The sequence below is a fragment of the Lutjanus erythropterus genome, chromosome 7 (assembly GCF_056507025.1).
Source record: "Lutjanus erythropterus isolate fLutEry1 chromosome 7, fLutEry1.hap2, whole genome shotgun sequence".
Taxonomy (NCBI): Eukaryota; Metazoa; Chordata; class Actinopteri; order Lutjaniformes; family Lutjanidae; genus Lutjanus; species Lutjanus erythropterus.
Genome location: NC_139323.1, coordinates 22,502,223 through 22,524,945, shown reverse-complemented (window position 1 = coordinate 22,524,945; position 22,723 = coordinate 22,502,223). Strand labels below are relative to the sequence as shown.

The 22,723-nt window shown below is 38.9% G+C and overlaps 1 protein-coding gene across 2 annotated transcripts; it reads right to left on the bottom strand.

The window, feature by feature from the left end:
• Positions 1-255: 255 nt before the first annotated feature.
• On the bottom strand, positions 256-21,656 carry tbxa2r (thromboxane A2 receptor). Of its 2 annotated transcripts, none has more exons than XM_084723210.1 (3): positions 21,474-21,642; positions 5,932-6,810; positions 256-1,586 (listed from the first exon to the last, which is right to left on the bottom strand). In XM_084723210.1, exons 2-3 carry the CDS (start codon positions 6,718-6,720, stop codon positions 1,260-1,262), a joined length of 1,116 nt encoding a protein of 371 aa, XP_084579336.1. In that variant the 5' UTR covers positions 6,721-6,810; positions 21,474-21,642; the 3' UTR covers positions 256-1,259. The 2 variants fall into 2 exon arrangements, with proteins under 2 accessions (XP_084579336.1, XP_084579337.1); XM_084723211.1 differs by lacking the exon at positions 256-1,586 and adding an exon at positions 3,182-4,378 and having other exon boundaries at positions 21,474-21,656.
• Between the last annotated feature and the right edge of the window lie 1,067 nt (positions 21,657-22,723).

Genomic DNA, 22,723 nt, shown 5'->3' with positions numbered 1-22,723 from the left:
TGTGTTTGGGGTTACAGTGAATACATTATGTATTTGCACGCATGTAATTTTGTGCACCTTAAAACTTTCAATAAGGTTTTGGTTTCACATGGGACACAGACCCCAGGCTCCTGGTCGTGAGTATGCTTGAGTCATTATTTGAGACCTGCCTCCTCCAATATGCGGACTTTCTTGACGTTCATACAACTCTGACAGCCTGGTGCATCTAATATAACCATGAATGGGTTTATATTCAAGTCATTTGAAGTACCCTCAGCCGGTAACGGGTACTGCGTGAGTTTCTGAAGGTCGGTTACAAATCATTGGTATGTGATGAGTTGAAGATGAGACCGGGCTACAAATAAATACAGTTAAGTTACATTTTCAGTCACAATTCTGAAGCTGACAATGAAAACAAATGTTCTACAGCATAAACTCATTTTCAGGGTCTGTGTCCATATACACAATTTCTTACAACAATCACATTCTTGGGTTTATTAATTTGTTTTTTAAATTTATTTACCTAAATCATTTCAAGGTTTGAAAAGTTTGGTTTGATTCACATGCATTATCAAAACATTCATCACATAGCAAATACATGCACTGTAATGTATTGTATAAACTCTTGAAATGGAAGTGGCATAGGATGCCTCTGGCAGTCCTGGCAATATTTCATTTTAGCCAAAACATTTTCATCTTTAAGCTCCTGCACAAGATTTGGATCAACCAATTTACAGTGTTAGATACTCAGGGAATCAACTGTTCCACCATGTACTTCAAGGTACTTTCAGAAAGGGAACAATGTGTGAACATCTGAGCAAAGTGTACGTGTTTAAAGGGAATAATGTCCTACCAGAAGGAAGTATCATATTAAAACAATTGCCTGAATGACCACAGAAAGCACTGATCAACTGTAACAAGATGCTTGAAAGTCAAATATCATTAAAATCCTGATGGAGTGGAAAGACCAGTGAATGTAGATAGCTTAACAGAGCTCTGCATGCTAGTTAAAGAGAGTCTATTTTATCAACACATCACAGGTTTGATCCATAGTAAATCAGCCAAACTCTGTCTTTATACATTCCTCTAAATTAAAGTGTCATTGCTAATACTGCTAAACATTTCACTGGTATGCAGTGAAATAATAAATCAGATTACTGGTGCAATCCTGCTTCTTATTCTGGTCACAGTTCATATGAAAACTCATCATAGCTCAGGAACAAATTAAAACACACACTTCAGCCCCTTTGACATCACCTAGTCTGCTCAAAGCCACCCAATCATGGAGAGGGAGACGGTGGCTTCAGTGTAGCTGTGGCTGATACAGTTGATGTCCCCGTCACTTCTGTGTCATCTGAGCCCAGGGTGCTCCCAAGAGAAGAGCGTGTGAACCTGCGGATAGTGTTGCTGAAAGACAAGGTCATGATGGAGCCCCGAGACCAGTTGAAGCCGGGGTAGAGTCTCTTAAAAACAGCCCTGCGACACAGGATGTACACCCAGGGGTCAAGGATCTGGTTCCAGGTGGCGAAGCGTACCCATAGTAGTAGGATTCTCTGCTGTTGGCCGATTAGGAGTTGATGTGACAGCACAGTCTGAACAATAAAGACCTAGTGGTGGAGTGTGGACAAAGGTAGACAGAGGGACGGAAAAAAGAAGAGGCAAAGACAGTGATGGAGGAAAAGGGGTGAGATGAGATGGGATGGGGAAAGTCAAGGAGTTGCAGGGGGGAAAATTACATCAAACAGCAAATTAGAGTTAAAAAAGAGTGAGTAGGATAGGATTAGGAATAAGGAATGAGAGGAAAAAGAAAAAAATAGTTAATATTCCAAATGCACATGGACACACGCGTGTTAAGTCCATGGAGGAGATGGCTAGGCTAATTTTACCAAGGCCCTCCTGAGGCAGTGGCTGCTGCAACACAATTATCCCCACTGCTTTAGTTAAGCTGCAGCATTTTATGTGAGGCATAGCCTTATTAGCATTAGCCCGACAGTCTCTTGTGGGGGCCAAACATGCTAACAAGCTCCTTTAGGAGTGATAAATTGGCTTATTGTTGTCTCTCTTCCAAATTTAGCTGGTGTCAAAAAACAGTCCTCCTGTGGTTTACATCTAGGCAGTGCAAGTAAAACAGTTACTTAAATCCACTTTATGGTGTTTAAAAAACCATTGCATGCAAGTGTTAAGATGATCAAGCGCCACAGTTTTAGTTAGACAAACTCTTCTTAGAAGCAGAGGTGCTCCACAGACTGACACGACCACAGGTTTCCAGGGTACAAGTAAGTTTAGACAATTTATGCTACTAGTAATGGATTATGCTGATAATGTTTACCTGAATGCAGCCTGGTCCCCTCAGTGTTAAGTAACAAATTCTGCAGATTTATACCAGGTTGTTATTTTTTCACACACCATCACACAATGTTAGAAACACTCAGGTGACTCCCTCTTGATTTTTAAAAGCATTAACTTTAACTATTGTCTACAACAATTGTTTGTTTCTTATGCATCATATTATTCACTAAGATACTTTATTGTCCCCCTTGTTAATATAATATGAGAAAATCCTGAGTCTGAAATTTTCCTACAAGGACAAAAAAGTATATTGTAACATAACGCAATGTAACGTAACGATTTTATACATATATTGCATTGTAACATATCATATCATAACATGCTGTGTTGTGTCATATTGTGTCATACCTTATATAATCTCATCTTGTCTTGTATAGTATCATATCATTTTACCCCAGGAAGTTGGAAAAAAGTTTTTATGTTTCAGGCTCGGATCTGAAGTTACCTGTTAACATTTGTTCCTTTGTTATCATTTTGCTTTGTTAAAAAATGTTTTGTATTCTCATCTCTCATTTTCTCATCAGAAATGCTCAGTTCCCTTGGTTTTATTTATAGATGGATTATTTTACCTTTTGTTTGTGTTGTTTCTAGTCTAACCCGCGTCACGTTAAGGCCGCGCACGGCAGCCAGAGCAATCCACGGCCAATACTTGTGATTCCACCAGAAGCGTCATGGCATGTCCCAGAAGCGGCTCTCCGCTCTGCTTCAAATACGCGCCAAGTCTATTTTTGACAAATGCTGTGTCAATTTGCACAGAGCAGAACAAATAGGCAGGAAGTCAGACACAGAAAAGACAGAGAGGAGCCTGTTAATTTTCAAAATAAAAGAGCCTGAAACTAGCTCAACTAACAGAAACTATTTAACCACATACCCTGCTTATCCATGGTAGAAGCACAAAGACCAAGGAAAGAGGACCTAATCAACAAAATCTGAGCAAGTGAACATAATCAGGCGGGCAAAATGCTCTGCTGCTGAAACGTTTCTGAAATGCTGCTGGTGGTCCCTGCAGTACCAAGTAGTGTTCAAACTTCCCCAGTCAGACAGTACCTGCACCTCATCCTTTTGTATCCAGATCTAGAAAAAAGTATGATTTGTATGGTTTTGCAGCCCATCACTGCACACATTCTTTGATTTAAAGTGAAAAATGATTTGCCCCGTCACTGCAGCAGCTGCAGTGTTTTCAACTCAGTTGGCAGTTTAATGTGCCAAGATGCCACCAAAACATTCTGAAGTATGGCTGTGATATCTGATCAAATTAAAAGCATAGGGGAATATTTCAGGAGTGCCTCCATTAACATGATGGGTACCGAGTGAAATAAAGAAAAAAGCTCTGAGTGTGAACTAGGTGTGATAGATAGATAAACTACTGTAGCTAGATTGCATTTATCAGCAGCATTATAATTACTGATCCTGAACAACCTTGTCTAATCTGAAAGGATTTGCAACTCTGCTTCAGAGAAATGCCCGAGTAACTAAATAAAACTGCAATCTGCAGATCATTAAGCTATCAGTTTTGAGCCATCAGAAACCATCTGTGTTAGTTTCAGGAAATGAAAGCAGGGTGATAAACAAACATGACAAAGGGCTGAAACTACTTACGTCAAATGTTTTTTTAATGGACTAGGAATGGAATGAAGTGAATATAGCAGCTGCAAAACCAAGATGGGAATCTGGTTGGACTATGAGGCATGATACCAATAGTGGTTTGAGCTTATGGGTAATGGTATGGAAGCTGTAAGGCATGGAGTAAACTGTGATACAAGTGAGTCCATCCGTGAGTTTCAGTGGCAGATATTTGGGACATGCAGAGGTAGCCAGCCAATCAGCCTGAAGTAATGGTGAGGGTGAGCAGTCACAATGGGAAAATTGTGTTATTGTTAAACTCTTTAGACGTTTTTGTTTTGCTTATTACTCGCCTTAGTCGGGACACTTGAAACATGATGTATATCCAGGGGTCAAATATCTGATTGCAGGTGGCCAGTCGTATGTAGAACAAAACAATTTCATCGCTTACAGGATCTGCAGTCACCACGCTCATCAGAATATATATCTGTCCAGGGTGTCACATATCTGAGGTTAGACAGGAGTGCAGACAAATATGTGCTCCAGTCATATGGCTTTGACTCCTCTATTCCTGACTCTGATGTTCTTCTATTCCTGGGCTGAAAGCAACACAAAGACTGACCTAGGATCACGTCATTTTTAAAATCCAAGTTGTATTACACTGAAGTTTTCCTTTAAAGGCACTGAGATGTAGCATCTCAAGGCATTAAGGGGCTCTCTGATCCAGGGTAAGACCTGAGGACTTTCATATCAACTAGATAAGAAGCTACATTGCTGAGGAGAAATGAAGCATATAGAGGGGAAGCAGGGGAAAGGAGCTTAGGACCTCATTATAGTTCAAACAGTTGAAGTGTACTGCTGATAACAAGAGCTGGACAGACAGGGTCTGGCTTGGGTGCTTTCAGCTACCTGAGAAACCCATAATGTAGTGGACATTATTACCCAAAGTTTTTTTGGGGTTGATCGTTCTTCATTCATGACTGAAAGTATTTTATACTCAACTTTAACTTTTAACTTCTTGTCTTTGACTCTTGTAGTATTTCATAAAGAGTCAAAATCTGTGTAGGATAAAGAGACATATGGGGTTAGGGTAACGGGAAACAGGGCCAGATGTGTTCCCATAGCCCATAAACTTAATGTATTCTGCAACTTTGTGTCCATGGTTTAGGGGGTCCTCATGAAAATGTAGTCAGCATAAATTTGTTTTTTTTAAATAAGAATTAGAGTATGATGTATATGGAAGCTTTTCTATAACGATTATACGGTCTGTCTGTGACCCAACTTTGAACTCGAAAGACATACGTTTTGCCATGTTTTATGTTGTTTTAGTGTTATTTTGTATGTTGACCTGTTGAACTCAGGATTAGCATGCTGCACAGCTAATGAAGCTACTGCTACAGGATGGGGTGATGTTGTACTAATGTTGAAATATTGAGGGACAGTCAGCAGAAACTGTGTGATCGTTACGTCTCATTTGAAGTCAATTAAATGACAAGAGTAGTTGGTCGGATACCATTGATTGTTTATTCATGTTGCATTTTGTGAAAATTTATACTGCAGCATGAACTGTATTAGCTTTGTTCTTGTAGTTCTACTTGTGGTTCTGCTCTGTGATCCCTGTTGACTGTGTTTGTGTGTGTGTTGTATGTAAATTTTCTTGATACACATCTCCTGAAGGTAACAATAGTGATGTGTCAAAAAGAAAAAGTCAAAATGCAGGAATTCATATGCAATGTGTGTAACTATGGTTAGGTGAGCTCCATAGATGATGGAACACTGAGCACTACTGCACCAAATCACTTCATTTATCATAAATAAGTTACAAAAAACAAACAAAAGAACGGTCCTCATACCGCATGCTGCGTGGTTGAACCAGCCAAAATAACTGCAGGGGAAATTCTGTTACTGTGACAGCCCTACTCTTACACTGTAGGTCATTGCTTAAACAAGATTTTGTTTTTTCATTTTTCATAAAACAAGACCTAAACACTTCTACATAAACACATAATGACGTTACTTATTTAAAATGGGCAAACTCACCAGGAGGGGGCACCAGCTGATAGAAGCGATGACCATGATGAGGATGAGCTGAACCATCATCTCTACTTCATGATCTCGGCGGCGCTGTGTCCTGTCCTGTCCACAGCACACCTTGATCAGGGTCCCGACACTGACTGTGTTTAGTATAAATGACATAGCAATGCTCGTCAACCCGACCAGGGAGAAGAGCAGGGAGAAGCCCATATCAGTTCCCTGAGAGCTGATGTTGAAAAAGCACCAGGAGCCGGGGAACTGCATGTGGTAACTCCCAATGCCTGTTAGGGGTAGCAACGCTATGGAGCCGGCGATGAACCACACCAGTAGCACCATGGAGACTGTCCGGCACTTAGGCATGCTGGTGGAGTGTGCAAATGGACAGTTGATGCCAATGAAGCGCTCCAAGGCCATAGCAGCACCAAGCAGCAGTGGACACAGTCCGTAGAAGACCATGGACATCCCCATGAAGTTGCAGAAGTGGCAGTTTGGATCTAACAGACGCCAATTAAAGTGTGTAATATGAAAAGAGATCACGATGGAGCCTGTAACCAGCAGACCCATGAAGTCAGTGACCACCAGGCCGCACAGGAAGATCAGGAAGAAGGAGCGTGAGCGGCTTTGCACCCGCTTGAAGGACTTGAGGAGAACAATGAAGGCGAAGAGATTGGAGCTGAGACCCAAAGCGGCGAAAATGGCTGAGAAGTAAGCTGAGGCGACGGTGTGGGTGCTGTAATTGAATGGAGGAGTGTTGATGGTATAGCAGAGTGGAGTGTTGTTGACTGAGACATTCATGGTGGTCAGCTGATGTGGGTTAGCTGATTTCAGATGACTCGGAGATGGGAAGACAATACTGATGTGAGGAATTTCATTTCTCTCTTCATCCTCAAAAGAAAAAAGAGAAAAGTTAAATTTCAAGACATGCTCCATAATGGAAGGTTTGGCTTGCAGAAAGGCAAATATTCATGAAAATGCATTGAAACATACAATACCAAGTGAGGCAAAGAGACTAAACTGACAGTCTTCATGGTAAGGTCTATGTGAAGCAGTGCATTTCTTTTTATTCTTCTGGAGACAATGCTAGATGGTGCTAATACGACTCCTTATTCAGACTGAGTATGTTGTGAAATTGTTGGTGCTGAAAATTGGTTTCTATTCACCCATCCATTTTTCATATGTACATCCTTATTATAATACCAATATTAGAATGCATGTGTGGCAGGGCTGAAACTTATCTAAACCATTCTGAGTCTAGGTTGTCCAAAACTGACATTTTTGTCTCACACTTTGGTGTCTCATACTCACACACGAGGTACCCTTCAGCATCTGCATGGGATGCTACCAGAAAGTGTTTTTTTTTTTTACAGTTGGGTTAGTATCATTCACCAAAACTACTGGGATCATTTTAGGAAAAGACCTTGGTTCGGGTTATATTGTTGCATATTGCTGCAACAATCTCCAACAATGCGAGAAACAGGATTTGGTCACATAATTAAACAAGCTGTAAACAAGCCAACAGTGTAGCCAGATAATCTAAACCAAGCACCCCAGAGCCTGGTTCTGCTGGAGGTTTCTGCCTCTTTAAAGGACGTTTTTCCACGTCTCTGTCATCTTAGTTCTTAGGTGGGAATTGCTGGGTCTCTGTAAATAATATCTAGAGAGCGGTGTACAGCTGCTATATGTGAAACGTGATCTGAGATAACTTCGGTTATGATTTGGGGCTATACAAATAAAACTGACTTTATTTGACTTTATTTGGAGGTAAAATTAAAAGTAAATGCACCCCAAATTACTGTCTTTTGGGGCAAAATGTTGGTGATAATTCCTCATTGTACAGGAAAACTGTGCATGTACAACTACAGCAAGTCCAAGCTGAGCCAGGCAGTTGGGCTTTAAACTGTGCTGGATGGTTACAGGGGACAGTTTCTGTAATTATTTCACAGTTTTCCATCATTTTCTCATTTTGGCTTGTCTCATCATCTGACTGCCCTTGTTGTTTTCCTGTCTGCATCTTTTTAGTGACATTGTACTGAATTAGAATACCTGCTAAAACTACAAAATAGATCCCACATTCTGGGATTTTTAAGTTGTGTATGTGCATGTAACAGCTCAGATACAGCACGTACATAAAGCCCACACAAACACATACAGACAGTGACAGCATGGGACAGAGATGGGCAGAGTGACACAGAGACTGAAATAGACAGAGAGTAGGAGAGCTGACATATCCTGGCAGGAAATGCAGTTATGTGAACAGTACTGACAGTGCACCAACAGGAAATAAACAGTGTCACAATCAGCCTAAGATGTTGTCCCTAGTGGTCTGTCCTCGATATACTGTCCGTCCAAGTCAAGCAAAGTGGAGGTATGCATTAGGGCCAGATAGTAAAGTGAAATCAAATATGTCAAATAAATAATCATCATTTTCAATAAACATTATATTTGTTTGTAGTCATATCATGTGGGTATCAGTATCATTCTGAAATAAGATAAAGCATAAACAGGGAATATAAAAATTCCATTATGTCATTGCTCAAAAATGAACCTTATTTAAATAAACTAATGTTACCTGATATATGTAAGATGCTCCATTACATAGGTGAGTCAACATAACACCAGCGATCATGTCAAACTGTGGGTTTAACTTCCTGTGAGCATCCTGTGACTGATTTTATCAGGGCACAGCGGGTGTTAAGTTGTCATACAGCGGGTGTTATGTCTGTGTAGGTGTAATCTTTTTCAAGTTATGATAAAACTTTAGGAAACAAGGAGACTTGATCGAAAAAGATGAGAATGAAAGAAAGACAGGAATTGGAAGGCAATACATAGTAGATGAATGAACAAATAAAAGGATTCTACTTCCATTAAAGGGCAACACATTCTTTTCCAGATTTTCAGATGGAAAGTTCCACTCAGCTGTCAGCAAAAGCAGTGACATAGATTACAGCCCTATATATCCCCTCCCCTCCCTCAACCTATCAGCTCACATGGGAAAAAGTTTTCAGAAGGGCTTGGGAAAAGAGGATTATGACACTAAAACACATGCACTCAAACATTATTTGAATGATTGGATTTGAATGCACAGAATACTACTGGGAAACATAAAAACCCCAAATAAATAAATGAATAAATAAAAATTTACCATCTCTCTAATAAACTATGCGGATAGTCATGTAAATATGACTTGGAATAAAACTGAAAGAAGAACAAGAGCTCTTTGCATGTTGGTGGCAGTAAGTTTTAATTATCCAGAACTAAATTCAATACCCAGGAATTGGATTTTCCTGCTTATGAAAATGTATGTTACTTGTCCAGGTTTATTATTTTGACCCAGAAAAACATATACATGACAGCATTAAACAGTGTGGGTATAAGTTCAGCAACTTGTTCTAAAAAGCAGGAGAAATTTAGAAGAAGACACATGCAGCACAGACTTTATTTCGTTTGTTGACTTTTTAGCCATCTGTCATTTTACTGTGCTCCTGCCTTTTGCACCAAGTGCCTACAATTATTACTGCTCACATGTTTTCCTGCAATGCCAGTGTTAAACTTATCTGATTAGATACATGATTCATAAAACCCTACAGCCATGACCACAGGATTTTCGTGTAATTGTCACATTTTTCTAAAAGGCAAAAATTGTAAAGATACATGGATTGAGAGGAACCTTTGGATGTCTCACTAAAAGCTTATTACACTATTATCAGGTATTTGCATCCCTTAGAGGACGCTGGTATGAGACAGATGGGGCTTGGCGCCAGCTCTTGTGTGACCATGAGGACCTTTTTAGTGTACCATTAGCTAAAAGTGCCTCTTAACGTCTAAAATCAATAAGTCATATTCAAAATTGCTTCACAGAGGCAGTCTAATGGTTTCCTATTTAAACTAATGGGAAATCACAGAAACTTAATCATGAGGTATATGTACTGTATGCAGAATTCTGAGTGTGTGCAAAGTCCTATTCTTTCAAATGCTAAACAGGATGGCTCCACATAGCATACACTGCCTACTGTTTACTTGTGGTTGCTTGAAATTAATTTTAAAATCCTCTGGAATACACTATTTCTCAGTTTGATTTCTTTGGGGGTGTGGGTCATTAGTAAATGTTGTTGAGACATGAAATGATTAGTGTTAATTTAATTTGATTGTCCTTGTCACCTCCTGTGTAGCTTGTTTATGATGACATAGCTTCTATTTTTTCAGTTTATCCAATAGCACAGAATGATATGGGGAAGATTTATTACCAAAGAGACAAAAACTGAGCCTTTTGTGTCTTTTTCTAAAAGTTTGACACAGTCAAGTAGTCTGAAAAGTTGTTGCTGATGCTGACAAAATAACTGTTTTTTTTTTTTTTTGTAAAATCTTTGTAGCTGACCCTTGTTGACTCAGTGTACCAATATTTGAAGGAAACAGCTGTTAGGAGTAGGTAACAGGTGTTCATTTTTTACAAGCTTGGCAGAATGAGGCTGGGTCAAAGAATATGGATTGCACATTGTCTGCTACTGTGTTTAATTCAAGAATACAAAAGTCTGTATTTCCAAATATGCCATATTTTATGCCACACCAAAAATATGGGTCACAAGGCAGTAGCCATCATACTAAGAGTGTCTAGCTATGTCTCACTGACTTTCAGAACTGAGGAAGCATCTTCTGTGTGAAAATAGGGCCGAGCGGCGCTTCAGTAATTTAGGGTCAAAAAGTTTTGGGTTTTGGCAAACAGTTCTCCTTAAGGGTAAGGGGGTCAAGCAGTGGTTTATTTTACCATTTGCACCAGTGGGAGTTGATTCAGGAAGGCTGGCCAATGCTTGTGTCATATATTACCCACTGAACTTCATTCTGTAAGAACCACATCTATAATAACAGGTGTAGATTAGTGCCCAAGAGAGATACCCATTATAAGTTCATGTTTGACATGAAGAGAATTTGGCATGAAATCGTTCTTTAATTAATTTTAACAAAACCAGAGTTTGTTATAAATCGAATAATCACTCTTTAAAATGTTGGAGCAATATTTTATCATTACATTATAGTAATCCCAAGTGTGTGTCCACTAAAGACACTGAAATGAGTTTGTGAGTGTCTGAAATATGATTCCTTTCAGGTGACATAATGACAAATGATCAAGATAAAAATTAAACTATCCTTACTACTTTTAAACTAGGCTACATTAGCAAACTGAGCAACAAAACAAAAGGAAACCATTAAAAATATTAAGACTAAATGACACTTCCTCTCAGTGCTTCAACAAATAAAATCCAAAATTAACACTATTCACAATTTTATTGTGAAAAATGTATAATCATAAATGTACAAGGGATGCACATAAACAATAAAATCATAACTATAGTCCCTAATGTGTAAACAGTTCTCATTCCACATATTCTGGGTTCATCTACAGTATAAATATGCTAAATGCTACATTTAATCTAATGCATAATATTTTTTTTATGTTTCCCAATGTGGGTATAAAGTGTTATAAACATGGCTGTAAACACAGCATGTAGGTTTCCTTAATATATTAAAATTTGTCTTACCACCACTGAAGTTCTTTCAAGCATCAAGTTGACTCTCAGTTGGGAAGTTGAACTTGTGAGATTAATAATGACGACAGAAACAATAATCACAGGAGGAGGTAGGAAACATTTCATATACACCGTCCCGTGTGATGGAAATAAAGTCCAACATTAGGTCCTATTGTACAGCAGACTGTTGGCAGTAACCCCTGCTCATCTCCTCTTCCTTCCCTCTGCCTCCACCACAGCAGATACTAATCTCTCCGCCTCCAGTCGGCCTTTCTTTTGCTCAGTTCACCCCTCCCCGGAAGACAAAGGGGAAGGGCTCTGGAGAGGCACTACATAGTATTTTAGGCAGAAGAATGAGCAACAGAGAAAAGTCATAAAAGCATTCATCATGGTGCATACTGGTGTGTGTGGTGGGGAGGTGGAGGTGGGAAACTATTAATAAAGTTTCTGTCCCAAAAAGCTGCAGAAAGGGGTCGATGAAAGACTTGTCAATACAAGATGGGATTCTTTTTTTTTTAACTAAACACATATGAATATGAACAGCTAAAATGCCAGTAAAATAAAGTTGGCAGGACTTGCTAACATTAGATTCAAGACTATTCTGAAACAAGTAGAAGATGCTACACACGCCAACTACATTTTGATTTGACTTTCACAGTTTACATGACTGAATAGCTTCAAACAGACACATGGAATGCAGATGTGGCCAAATACTTTCAGCAGAGCACTGGTCTGTGAATCAGTTACAGAGATAATCTGCTGGGGGATGGCAAGAATGAAGTAAAAAAAAAAAAGAGACATTGCAACAATGATTATGATAAAAGTAACCGCCAATAGGAGGTGTGGAAGTTTTCTCTCAGACCACTTCATTTACAATATGCTGAAAGGTTATTATGGAATTACTGCACAGTGATGCCAAACATATACCTACCACAGCTATAATGGGAACTTTAAAAGACTGACAAACCAGAGGATTCATACAATTCTCATGTCTGTACATTAAGTATGGTACTACATCCAGGAGGTGATAAGCTTAGCTTGGCATTAAGACAGGAAGCAAGGGGAAACCACATGTCTGGCTCTGTTCAAAGTGCAAGAATATGCTAAACAGAATCTGGCCAATTATCATTCATGTGTTTGTTTAGCCTGTGCACAAACCAAAATGTAAAACTGACAATATGTATTTTCAAGGGGAATTGGGTGGTATAACTATTTATTGACGAAAAATAACCTGGCAAAGTGACTTCTTGGGGTCTTGCTGTCAGACTGAAGTTGCCATGCAATGCCATGCAGCCAGTGAAGCTCTGTGCAAGGCTGGATATGGGTGAATAAAATACAGTTTTGTGACTATCTAATTTCTACTCATGAAGGTCTATTATACAGATCTACAATAAAGACTGAATTATAGCTGTGTTTCTTTTGGTTCTACTCTACTACAACACACACACACACACACACCTCTACACACACACAAACACACAATGGAAGAAAGCAAATGGACTATTATTGTTGAAATCTTCCACTTTGTGATGAAAGAAGTGTTTAAAGTGCTAACCACCATCAAAAAGACATTTGCATTACAATACCACAAAGTTAGAACAGCCTGTCCATCTACATGAAAGTCTGAATAATTAAAGATTCACAGTTCTGGCTAACCTAACAAGTACTGGCAGCCTCAGAGAAGCTCCATTATAAAAGCCTGGGATTAAGACTGGAACTGAACCAACGCTGACTGTCACAAACTGGTTTTTATCCACTGGGAATAACATCTGTCTACAAACAGCAAAAATGTAAACAGGAGTACAGAATCATTAACAATCAGCATGAAAGCTGACTTTGGTTAAACATATCTAGTAACTAACCTTTCATAGGCCAGACTAACTCAGCATGAAGACAGTGTAGCAACTTTATTCTCTTTTGTGGGAGCAAAAACAACACTCGGTCTTTCAGTTACTATGATACTGCAACATGAGCTTATCTACACACTTTACAGCTGACTTAATTATTTTCACTTCCCCTAATGGCATAAATTACGTACACAGGTCACAATACCACAAATCCTTAAAGGGAGAGCTCAGTCTGCAAAACATAGGCCTAGGTTACAAGCAATAAAAATATCCACCACACATCACAATGTAATTTCAATATTAAAGGCAAACCATGGAAAATTTTCCAAAAAAACAATTTATAGAGACATACAAAAATAATCCCTCTCAATCATCACTCATGACATGTGTGGCAGCACCTGCATTTGCAGAAAACTGCCATACCCTCTAGTTTGTTTTGCTGTGTTTGGCTAAAATATTGGTATTTGATAATCTGTTATGCTACAACTGTATTTGTAGTCCTTTATAATGACTTTAATAAGTTTAAAATAATGGTGTTTTAAATTATTACTCTGCCCGCCCCTTTGCTACTGTAGAACATGTAAATGCATTAAAATAATAATAATAATTAACTTTGGGGCGCATCGATCCTACAGCACCCCTATAAATGATACCAGTTCCAGTCAGACATTGTTCTAATTTCTCTCCCCACATCACCCAGTATTAGCACTGTGAGTGATCTTCTAGTTTGTGCAGGCTTCTGCCAATTTGAAGATAGAAGCCTGTAATCTTGGTGTGATCTCTGATACAGACCTGTCATTTAATGCTCAAATAGCAAAAGGGGTGCAATCTCCTGGAGCTAAAGCACACTACTGCAATTGATGTTTTTTTCTTTCACTGACCTGGAGACATGTCATGCTTTCATTCATACATGGCTTTATTCGGGGCTCAGGTGCAGAGATAAGTCTTAATCCACAGCTCTGTCTGCAGCACACTGTAACAGCAAAACCCACATTACACCTGTTAAAGATCTTGCCACACCACAGAAATGTGTAATTAAACCAACAGCCCAACAATTAAAAAAATGCTGAGTATATAAAACTGGGTCTCAAAGTCATGAAAAAATCAGCCGTTTTCTCTGCTCTGAGGCGCTGAGTTCACTCTGCCGTCTCAGTGTCAAACACCAGTAGGACCTGAAAACATCCTGTAACATGGACACTGTGTAGCAGCTTTATTGGACATTTTCAGACAAATTTGAGCCACCAGAGCCAGAGGACGGTGACAGGATGGTATTTTTTTGCCTCCTGTGACGGGTTGTTCAAACTGAAGTGAAGTGAAGTGAATTGCTGGGGTGATTTGAACTGAGAGAGTCACTCAAGGTATGTTCGAAACTGTATAATTTAGTTTTGAGTACAAATCAGTGTTTGTGCAACACATATCTGCATATATATATAGCACATATTTACATAAAATCATTGGACACTATTAATTAGTGTTTGAAGTGGTACTGGGGTGTGTTGCACTTTTGGAATAGGAGTCCAGATTATGGTCAGGGTCAAATACTTGCACTTATATCCCTAAAATCAGAACTATTATCCATCACCCTGATAATTTGGGGCAGTGGACACAAATGACCCACGCTTGATAAATCGACAAAACAAAAGATGTAGTGTACTGTATTTGCTGTATGTAAAAATCTAATTTTTACTTGTGTTGTGAACATTTCAATTTGATTAGAAATAACGTTAAACTTTTCAGGACAAAACTCAACCAAAAACAGAATAACAACACAGTGGGGGCATGGACTATACCAAGCTCAGGCCTAGCTTTAGGATAGTGTGGATGTTTTCCTCCTACAAGAGTGCTGCTGATATTCCCTCATCTATTCCCCATGTGGCAGATGAAAGGGTTTGAGATAAGGAATGAAATAGTGGGTGTCCGAATAACTACAATTTATTCCACTTAAGCAATCCTTTGGGCTTTATACACTTGGTATGTGAGTGAAGACCTTTGGAAGAATATAGATGCAGTGCAGAGTAAAGCCATGATTACAGACACAACATTGAAGCAACTAGCGGACTAAACACTGTTTTTCTCTTACTATCGTATATGTGGATCTAATGTAGTGGATACCATTTCAAGTTTGTAGTGCTTAGGTGACGTTTTGCTGGTGTTTTGTGAATGTTAAACCCTCTGCGGCCATTCTCACGCTAAGCTGGCTGTTCTATTGTTTGTGGAGTTTGTAATCACTAGAGGACGCTTTTACGGGTTTCTGTACTTTACTAGAAGGCTGTAAATGTTTACACTTGGGGTATTTGAGGTTTCTAGAATAACAGAAAAGCACCACTATATAAACAATATAACAAATGGAAAATCCTAGAAATGTTGTCCACACAGTGTCAAAACCAGATATACAAATTAATCTTAAAACAGATAAGGTGAGCAGCCAAACTAAGAAAGCTTCTATTTGTTGGTAGTAAAGTGTTAACTTGTGAGACTCACGTGGCTTCTAATTTCAACTTCTGACACTAAGAAATAAACTCAAAATACATGTTAATTCCAAGTTACAATGAGAGCTTTTATGTTTCAGCCGTCCGCTAAGCCACATGTTGCTATCAAATCTAGAGAGTGAAATTACATTAAAGCACTCATCCTGCAGTAAATTTACAATAAAGACACAAAATAAAAAACATAATTATAAATTACATGATGTTCATACCCCCTTATTTGGCAGCAAGAAAACTTTTCCCAAACACATCCATCAAACTCACTGGGAGGAACAAGCAGACAAGTTAAATGAGCCAATTTAGGCCTAAACACTCAAAGTAGCTGACTGGCTCCTGACATGCTCATATACATGCTGTCCAGTTAAACTGAGGAGGACTGCTGTACACTTCAAGATATTATATCTGCATTTTGACCCCCCCCTTCCGCTCTAACGTGTCATTTTTCACAACAAAAATGAAGTGGTTCGTCGATAAATCTGAAAACACCTGCCTCATGTTTTAATGTATCCAAGTAAATCTGACTTTTTCTGAAGCTATGATAAATGCTTGCTCAGACACTGTCAGGCACTGGAATTAGACGGCCCCCTGCAAGCTCAATCCCTCGAAACTTAAAGTCCCCCTTCACTCAAAAATGTATTTTTCTTCTTGTTCCCACAGTTGGATGTTTGAGTGTGACTGTGCAGAATAATGCAGAGTTGGACACTAGAAGGCTGTTTTCACATTCATCTGCTGAGAGTGTAAAGTTTGTCTGTGCCTGGTAAAAAATTTTAAGGAGTGGGCCCACATCCAATTTGCAAGTTATACAAGTGTGATGTGGAAACTTGAAACTTTAATGAGTTAGAAGGAGTAGAGTAGTAGAAGGAGTAATGATTTAAAGTGGAAATTATACATTTTCTGTGGAAAAAATCATATGCTTGTTACTATATATGTCTTACTACAGTAAGAAACTACAAGCACATGAAGAAAACACGAAATTGACAACACATGCAGCTTCAAGGAAAAACAAAGCTAAACAGTGAGAAAACAACCAAATATAGAAAAGCTGAGAGTCAAACTCATTTCCAAGCAACACAAAACAGTAATGAACAACCACCTCTAGTTTAAGTTACAACAACAACAGCAATCTGTCAGTGCTGGAAAATGACCAACAGTCTTTTGTTTCTTGTAACATTCTGATTGCAGAATTCAGATATTATTGTTGATTAAAGATCCAGTGTGTAAGATTTATGGGGATTTATTGACAGAATATGTTATAAATGGAATATAATGTTTAGACACATGTTTTCATTTGTGCATAATCACCTGAAAATAAGAATCTTTGTCTTCTTGTTACCCAAACGGACAAACAAAACTGGCATTAGATACGATTTCATCAGCCGGCCACACGTGTGGTAGGGGAGGGTGAGATGAGGTGTTTGCAATCTGCAAGCTCACCACTAGATGCCACTATTCTACAGACTGGTCATTTTAACCCAAAAATACTAGCTGGAGAGGCTGGAGACTAGACTGCCCAGTCAAGTAAAACTAAAGGAAAAAAGAAACAAACAAGAGGCAGAAGAATGACGTCAGCACCAACAAGGCAATCTGCAAAGCATCACTGTTTCCTGTGGCCTCATCGCTCCCCCCTGCCTCTAAAATGAAGCATCCAGCTGCTGGGAACAAACAGACAGGTTCTGCTTAGTTGAACTCCAAATTGGTCCATTTGGCAGCTAATTGCATTAAGGGTCAGGTGCTAATGTCCTCAGGTTGCCACTCTAGTTCCTCAACCCACAGCTAGTTGGCAAGCAAAGATGTGGTTCCTGAAGCTCTCAGTTGGTGGAGGTTAAAGGTTATAGACCCACCTGTGATTTGAAAGACGTGTTCATTTCAAGATGGTCTCGCTTGAGACAGTACATTTGTCATTTTTGTACAAATACTGAAACAACAGCTGTACAAATATTTTCTAACATTAAAAAAAATATATTTTAGCCATTGTAGACAATGTGCAAAAAAAAAAAAAAGGCAAACATGCCAACAGTTCAGCTGAGCTCAACCTACCACAGACTTTGCACAGTAGCCAGACACAAAGCTATAACTCAGTAACTGACAGAAGATTTTTCCTGGAATAGTGCCCCAATAAAATCCTTGTTCTCACTTCAATCTTTCCATTCTTGATTCCAGAATTACATTTTATTGAGGTCCTTTACAAACAGAGTTCCAGCCCTTAAAAGATGGTGTCAGTTTCAGGATTTCCAGGAATAACTCACCAAACTCACTGAACAAAACCTCAGCAAAATATAACAAAGAAAACAAGCAGAGAGATCTGGGGGATGGCACGAACCTCCAAAAGCTTTATGTCCTCTTGATGAGGCTCTTTGCTTTGAAATAAGCCATTTGATGACACTATGGCTAAAAAGAAGTAACAGTAAACCATACCAGTGGTGAAAAAAAAGGGAAAAACTTTAAGTCAGCTGGATAAGTAATAAGTCCCAATGCTAGACTGCAAGGTGAAATAAACTGGAAATTATGAAGCATATACTGGTGGAAAAAAAAACATTAAATATTAACAACTTGTGTGCAGATTGTCTTCTTTCATGAAAAATCAGCCATTAACAGCATCTCAACACATTCTCTCACTGCATACAGATCTAAATATGTTGTGGTCTTTATTTGCATATAGTACAGCAGCTCCCTCTTTTACTCATCTCAGCACAAACACATTTCAATAATCCCATTAACATTTGCATATCCATATATATATATATTTACAGACAACCCAAATACACATGCACACTTATTATTCTGAAGGAAAACAAATCACAGATTTTATATTCCTTAAACAGGAATAGGTATGTGTGATGAAGGAAAAAAGGCACATTTGGCAAAGTCTTAAAAATTAAAGGACCAGTGTGTAAGATCCAGTGGCATCTTGCAGTGAACTTGCAGACTGCAAACATCATGTCTCACTCTCCCCTTCGAATTCAGAGCAAAGGTTGTCGTAGGCAACTGGACTTGGTAGAGGTCTTAAAGACGTTTCGCCTCTCATCCAAGAAACTTCTAAAGTTCTCAAGTTCTGAACTGAACTGAACTACAAATACCTGGATGACTGAGAATCTTCACAGACACTCCCCTTTGAAGTATATGGGACAGGGGTTCTCAAATGTTTGAGTGCCAATTTAGAGAGCCAACATATGATTAACACATGGCACAGGAAAACCTATGAACTTGTCCCACTTAATCTGTCCCTTGAGGTCTAACGAACAAACAAAGAGATCATTTTCCTGAAACCTCAAATATACAGCACTTTTCCCATGCCAATTGCCTGTTGACGGAAAAAGCCTATTTGAGAATACTAACGAGGACCTAAGGTGGCTGGGACAAACGCCTACGGCTGTACACAGAGCCAGTGTTTGGTTTGTCTGTCCTGGACCACTGTGGGAACACGGCAGTTCAATATCAATATCCATGAGGACCCTCTCCGTCTATAAATATAAATGGCTCATTCTATGGTAACAAAAACACAGCATTTCTTATTTTCAAGTGATTATACACTAATGAAAACATACTTCTGAATATTACATTCCATTAATAAAGTCGCATAAATGTTAAGCATTTGAACTTAAGGAACAATCAGACTCATCAGAAACACCTTGAAGCACACTGTCCTCAGCTATTTTTTACGTGCTATCTAAACCTCTGATCTGGACTTCATTACTCTCTTTGTCATTGTAAACTGAATATTGGATTCATTGTTTGACTACAGACCAGCCTGAAACCCCTATTAACATTACAATTTAGTTTGTATGCATCACTTTCTACCGTTCAGAGTATAAATTAGCCGCTCTGCTCCATTGTTCTCTTTGTAGCTACCTACTCAGTCACACTCAGCGTGGCTGTAAGCTCACCGAATCCTTGTAAATTATATTACACTCCACTCTGGCTAACACCTTAAAAGGATTCTGAGTGATTTCCTCAACATTATGCAGAATCAGGCCTGACCATAGTACGACCGTTGGTACCCAATCTCGTATCTCTCCTAACACAATTTTCTAACTCACATAAACACAAGCACATATTGTCTCTGTTGCTTCAGCATCCATTATACTACACACTCTCTCTCTCTCTCTCTCTCTCTCTCTCTCTCTCTCTCTCTCTCTCTCTCTCTCTCTCTCTCTCTCACACACACATTCTCATTACCCATCTCTCTATCTATTTTGTTATTATATTTATTTTACACAGCTACACACGCACAGCCATCCATTCTGTGTTCACTTTAGGTATGTACGTACATATATTTGATATATATTGAACATCTCATGACTCTAAGTGAATATCTATAACAGCCACTCACAAGCTAAACGGGAGAATTTAATCATTGTAGCAAACTGGAATCTGATATTTGTCTGCACTGAGAATTTATTCAGAGTCCCACAAACTTTTCTGAACAATTCCTCTAATCTGAGTGAGTGTCTATAGTCTTTAGTCCTTAAAAAGAATCTCAGTACCAATCTCGATACCAGTTTCATGGTACACCATGTTATGAAAATTGGTTATCAGGTTATCACACCATGCACATTTGTTTATTTATAGTATTGTATTGAATTGCACTGTATCTCGGTTCTTCCATTAAAAAAATGTTTTCAAGTTTCATATCTGTCAGACAAAATCATTTTTTGAAATTATTATTAAGTATTTGTTCAAACAATACAAACTCTTGTGTTAGAGTTTTAAAACAATTAAACTCAAATCATCATAATACATTGTACATGTACATAAGCATTCCTAGCATGCAGGGAATGGATATCCATATTCACCTTAACACATATTGGCATGTATTCACAGATACAGGTGCCTGTACATAGGCACAGACTTAAATCCATATACTTATATATGTTGCATGCACACATACTTACACATTTGCTTACACACATACAAATGCAGGCATAGATGCATGTTGTGTGTGCAAAATCCTTCTGTTTTCCCTCCTTTAAGGCTCAATGTGACTGACAATAATTGTGTGCAACTGTGTAATATCATTTTGTGTTATGCTGTGACAGCATGATATTTTCCAGGACTGATTGTGAAAATCTCATACTGTTGCAATCCCACATTTGGACAGACAAGGTTTTTGCTGCTATTCATGACGTAATAATTTATGTACTGAGTCTTTTAACTATATATCTATTTTTGATCTCGCATCTGTACATCTGTTTGTGAATTTGATTAAAATCAATGAATTTATGCAACACTGACTCAACAATCTGTCCCCTTAATGAACTCATCATCAGAATAGTTTGACTCCAAGGATACAACTAAACATGCACATTGTTTTGTTACTGCATACCTTTTTTCTTTCTTTTTTATAATTTTAGCTTGTATGGGAAAAGTGCAAAAATGTGCAGTATTGGAACAGAAAATAACTACCAGTGTGCAAAATTACAGACAGTGATTAATGTTCAGTTTTCTTTGGATAAACCTAACATAATAAAAAAACCACACACACACACTAAATTCAGGAACAGTCAAACACACATACAGAGATACACACACCAAGTACTTTTTTGCAGTCAACCTACCACATCCTGGCAAACATCCGTCTATGAACACCAGCCCCAAGCATGCTGCTTTGTTTTTACTCTAATGAGCTGTAAAATTGTGGTGGAAAATGTACAGAGCACCAAACTTGCCGGAAAAAACAACCAAATGAACTTTACCTGAACTCAGCCAGAGGGTCAGACCTGTGGCAAGTGTCTCCGTAGTTGCTGCGCAGACACGACAAATGTGTTTTGTTCTGCTATCAAAAACTTGAGGCAAGGCGACAATACATTTGACAACACATTCCCTGGGAGATGCTGTGAGAGTTGCAGATGATTTCTTTCGGTCTCTTTGTAGACACGAACGCAGCCTGAAATATAGCTGGAAAAGAAGGTCTCCTGTCAGTTCATTCCCATCCATCTGTCCAGGCATGTTGGAACAGAAGTGTAGGGGCCAATTATTCAAGACGAAAGGTGTGAGTCATGCTGCAAGTACATGGTGAGGAATCCCTGTTTCATTGGTGGGGAACCTATGTCACACATTTCAAGTAGAAATTTTGATTTTTCTCCTGAAGATACCATACTTCAGTCCACTGGTGTACTTGGAGTAGATCAGGGGAGGCAATTGCGCCCCCAGTGGTCCTCTGTCACTACAAAAGGGCCCTCTTGGTTGCCCCTAGATTAGATAAAACATGATCAGATGCCTCTACAGTGGCCCTCCAGTTGGCAAAATGGGATAAAGTGCCCTCTAGAATGAACTACAGTGGGCAAACTATGGTAAAGTACCTTCTAGGTTACCCTTCCACTGGATAAAACATGATAGGAGTGAGGACAAAATGCAGTTAAGTGCCTTGTGAAGGTGCCCTTCCAGTGGGCAAAATGGGATAAAGTGACCTCTAGAGTGCCCTTCAGTTGACAAAACATAATAAAGTCACCACTGGAGTGCCCTTTTGGTAGTAAAAGAACTTTTGGTGCATTGGTGCTCCATCGCATACAGCTGGTGGCCTTATTTTTATGCCACTTCTGCCCCTGCCATTGCTTCAGTCCTTCAAAATCAAAACTTTAAACTACTTTTTTAAATGGTTTAACAGGTCCTCAAATGGTGTTAATAGATAAACATTGGGAATCACTCACTGTGTAACGCCCGAATTAAAAAGACCATCCAATTTTCAAAGAATAAGCCTCGACAATAGCTTTGTACAGAGCAACAGTCTCTTGAAAGCCTGGCTTTAGATCCTGGAGCAAAACAACTCCCAGACAAAAACAATTAGGTTAAAAATTCCTCTGAGTCATTATTCACTCACTTTAATCAGCTGCAGCTCTACATCTGAGCCACTTCACTGGAATTTACTGTACATACACTGATAATATACTGTCGGTTTAAAATAACTTTATAGGCACAGGGGGGAGCTGTTCCTTATGCCCATGCC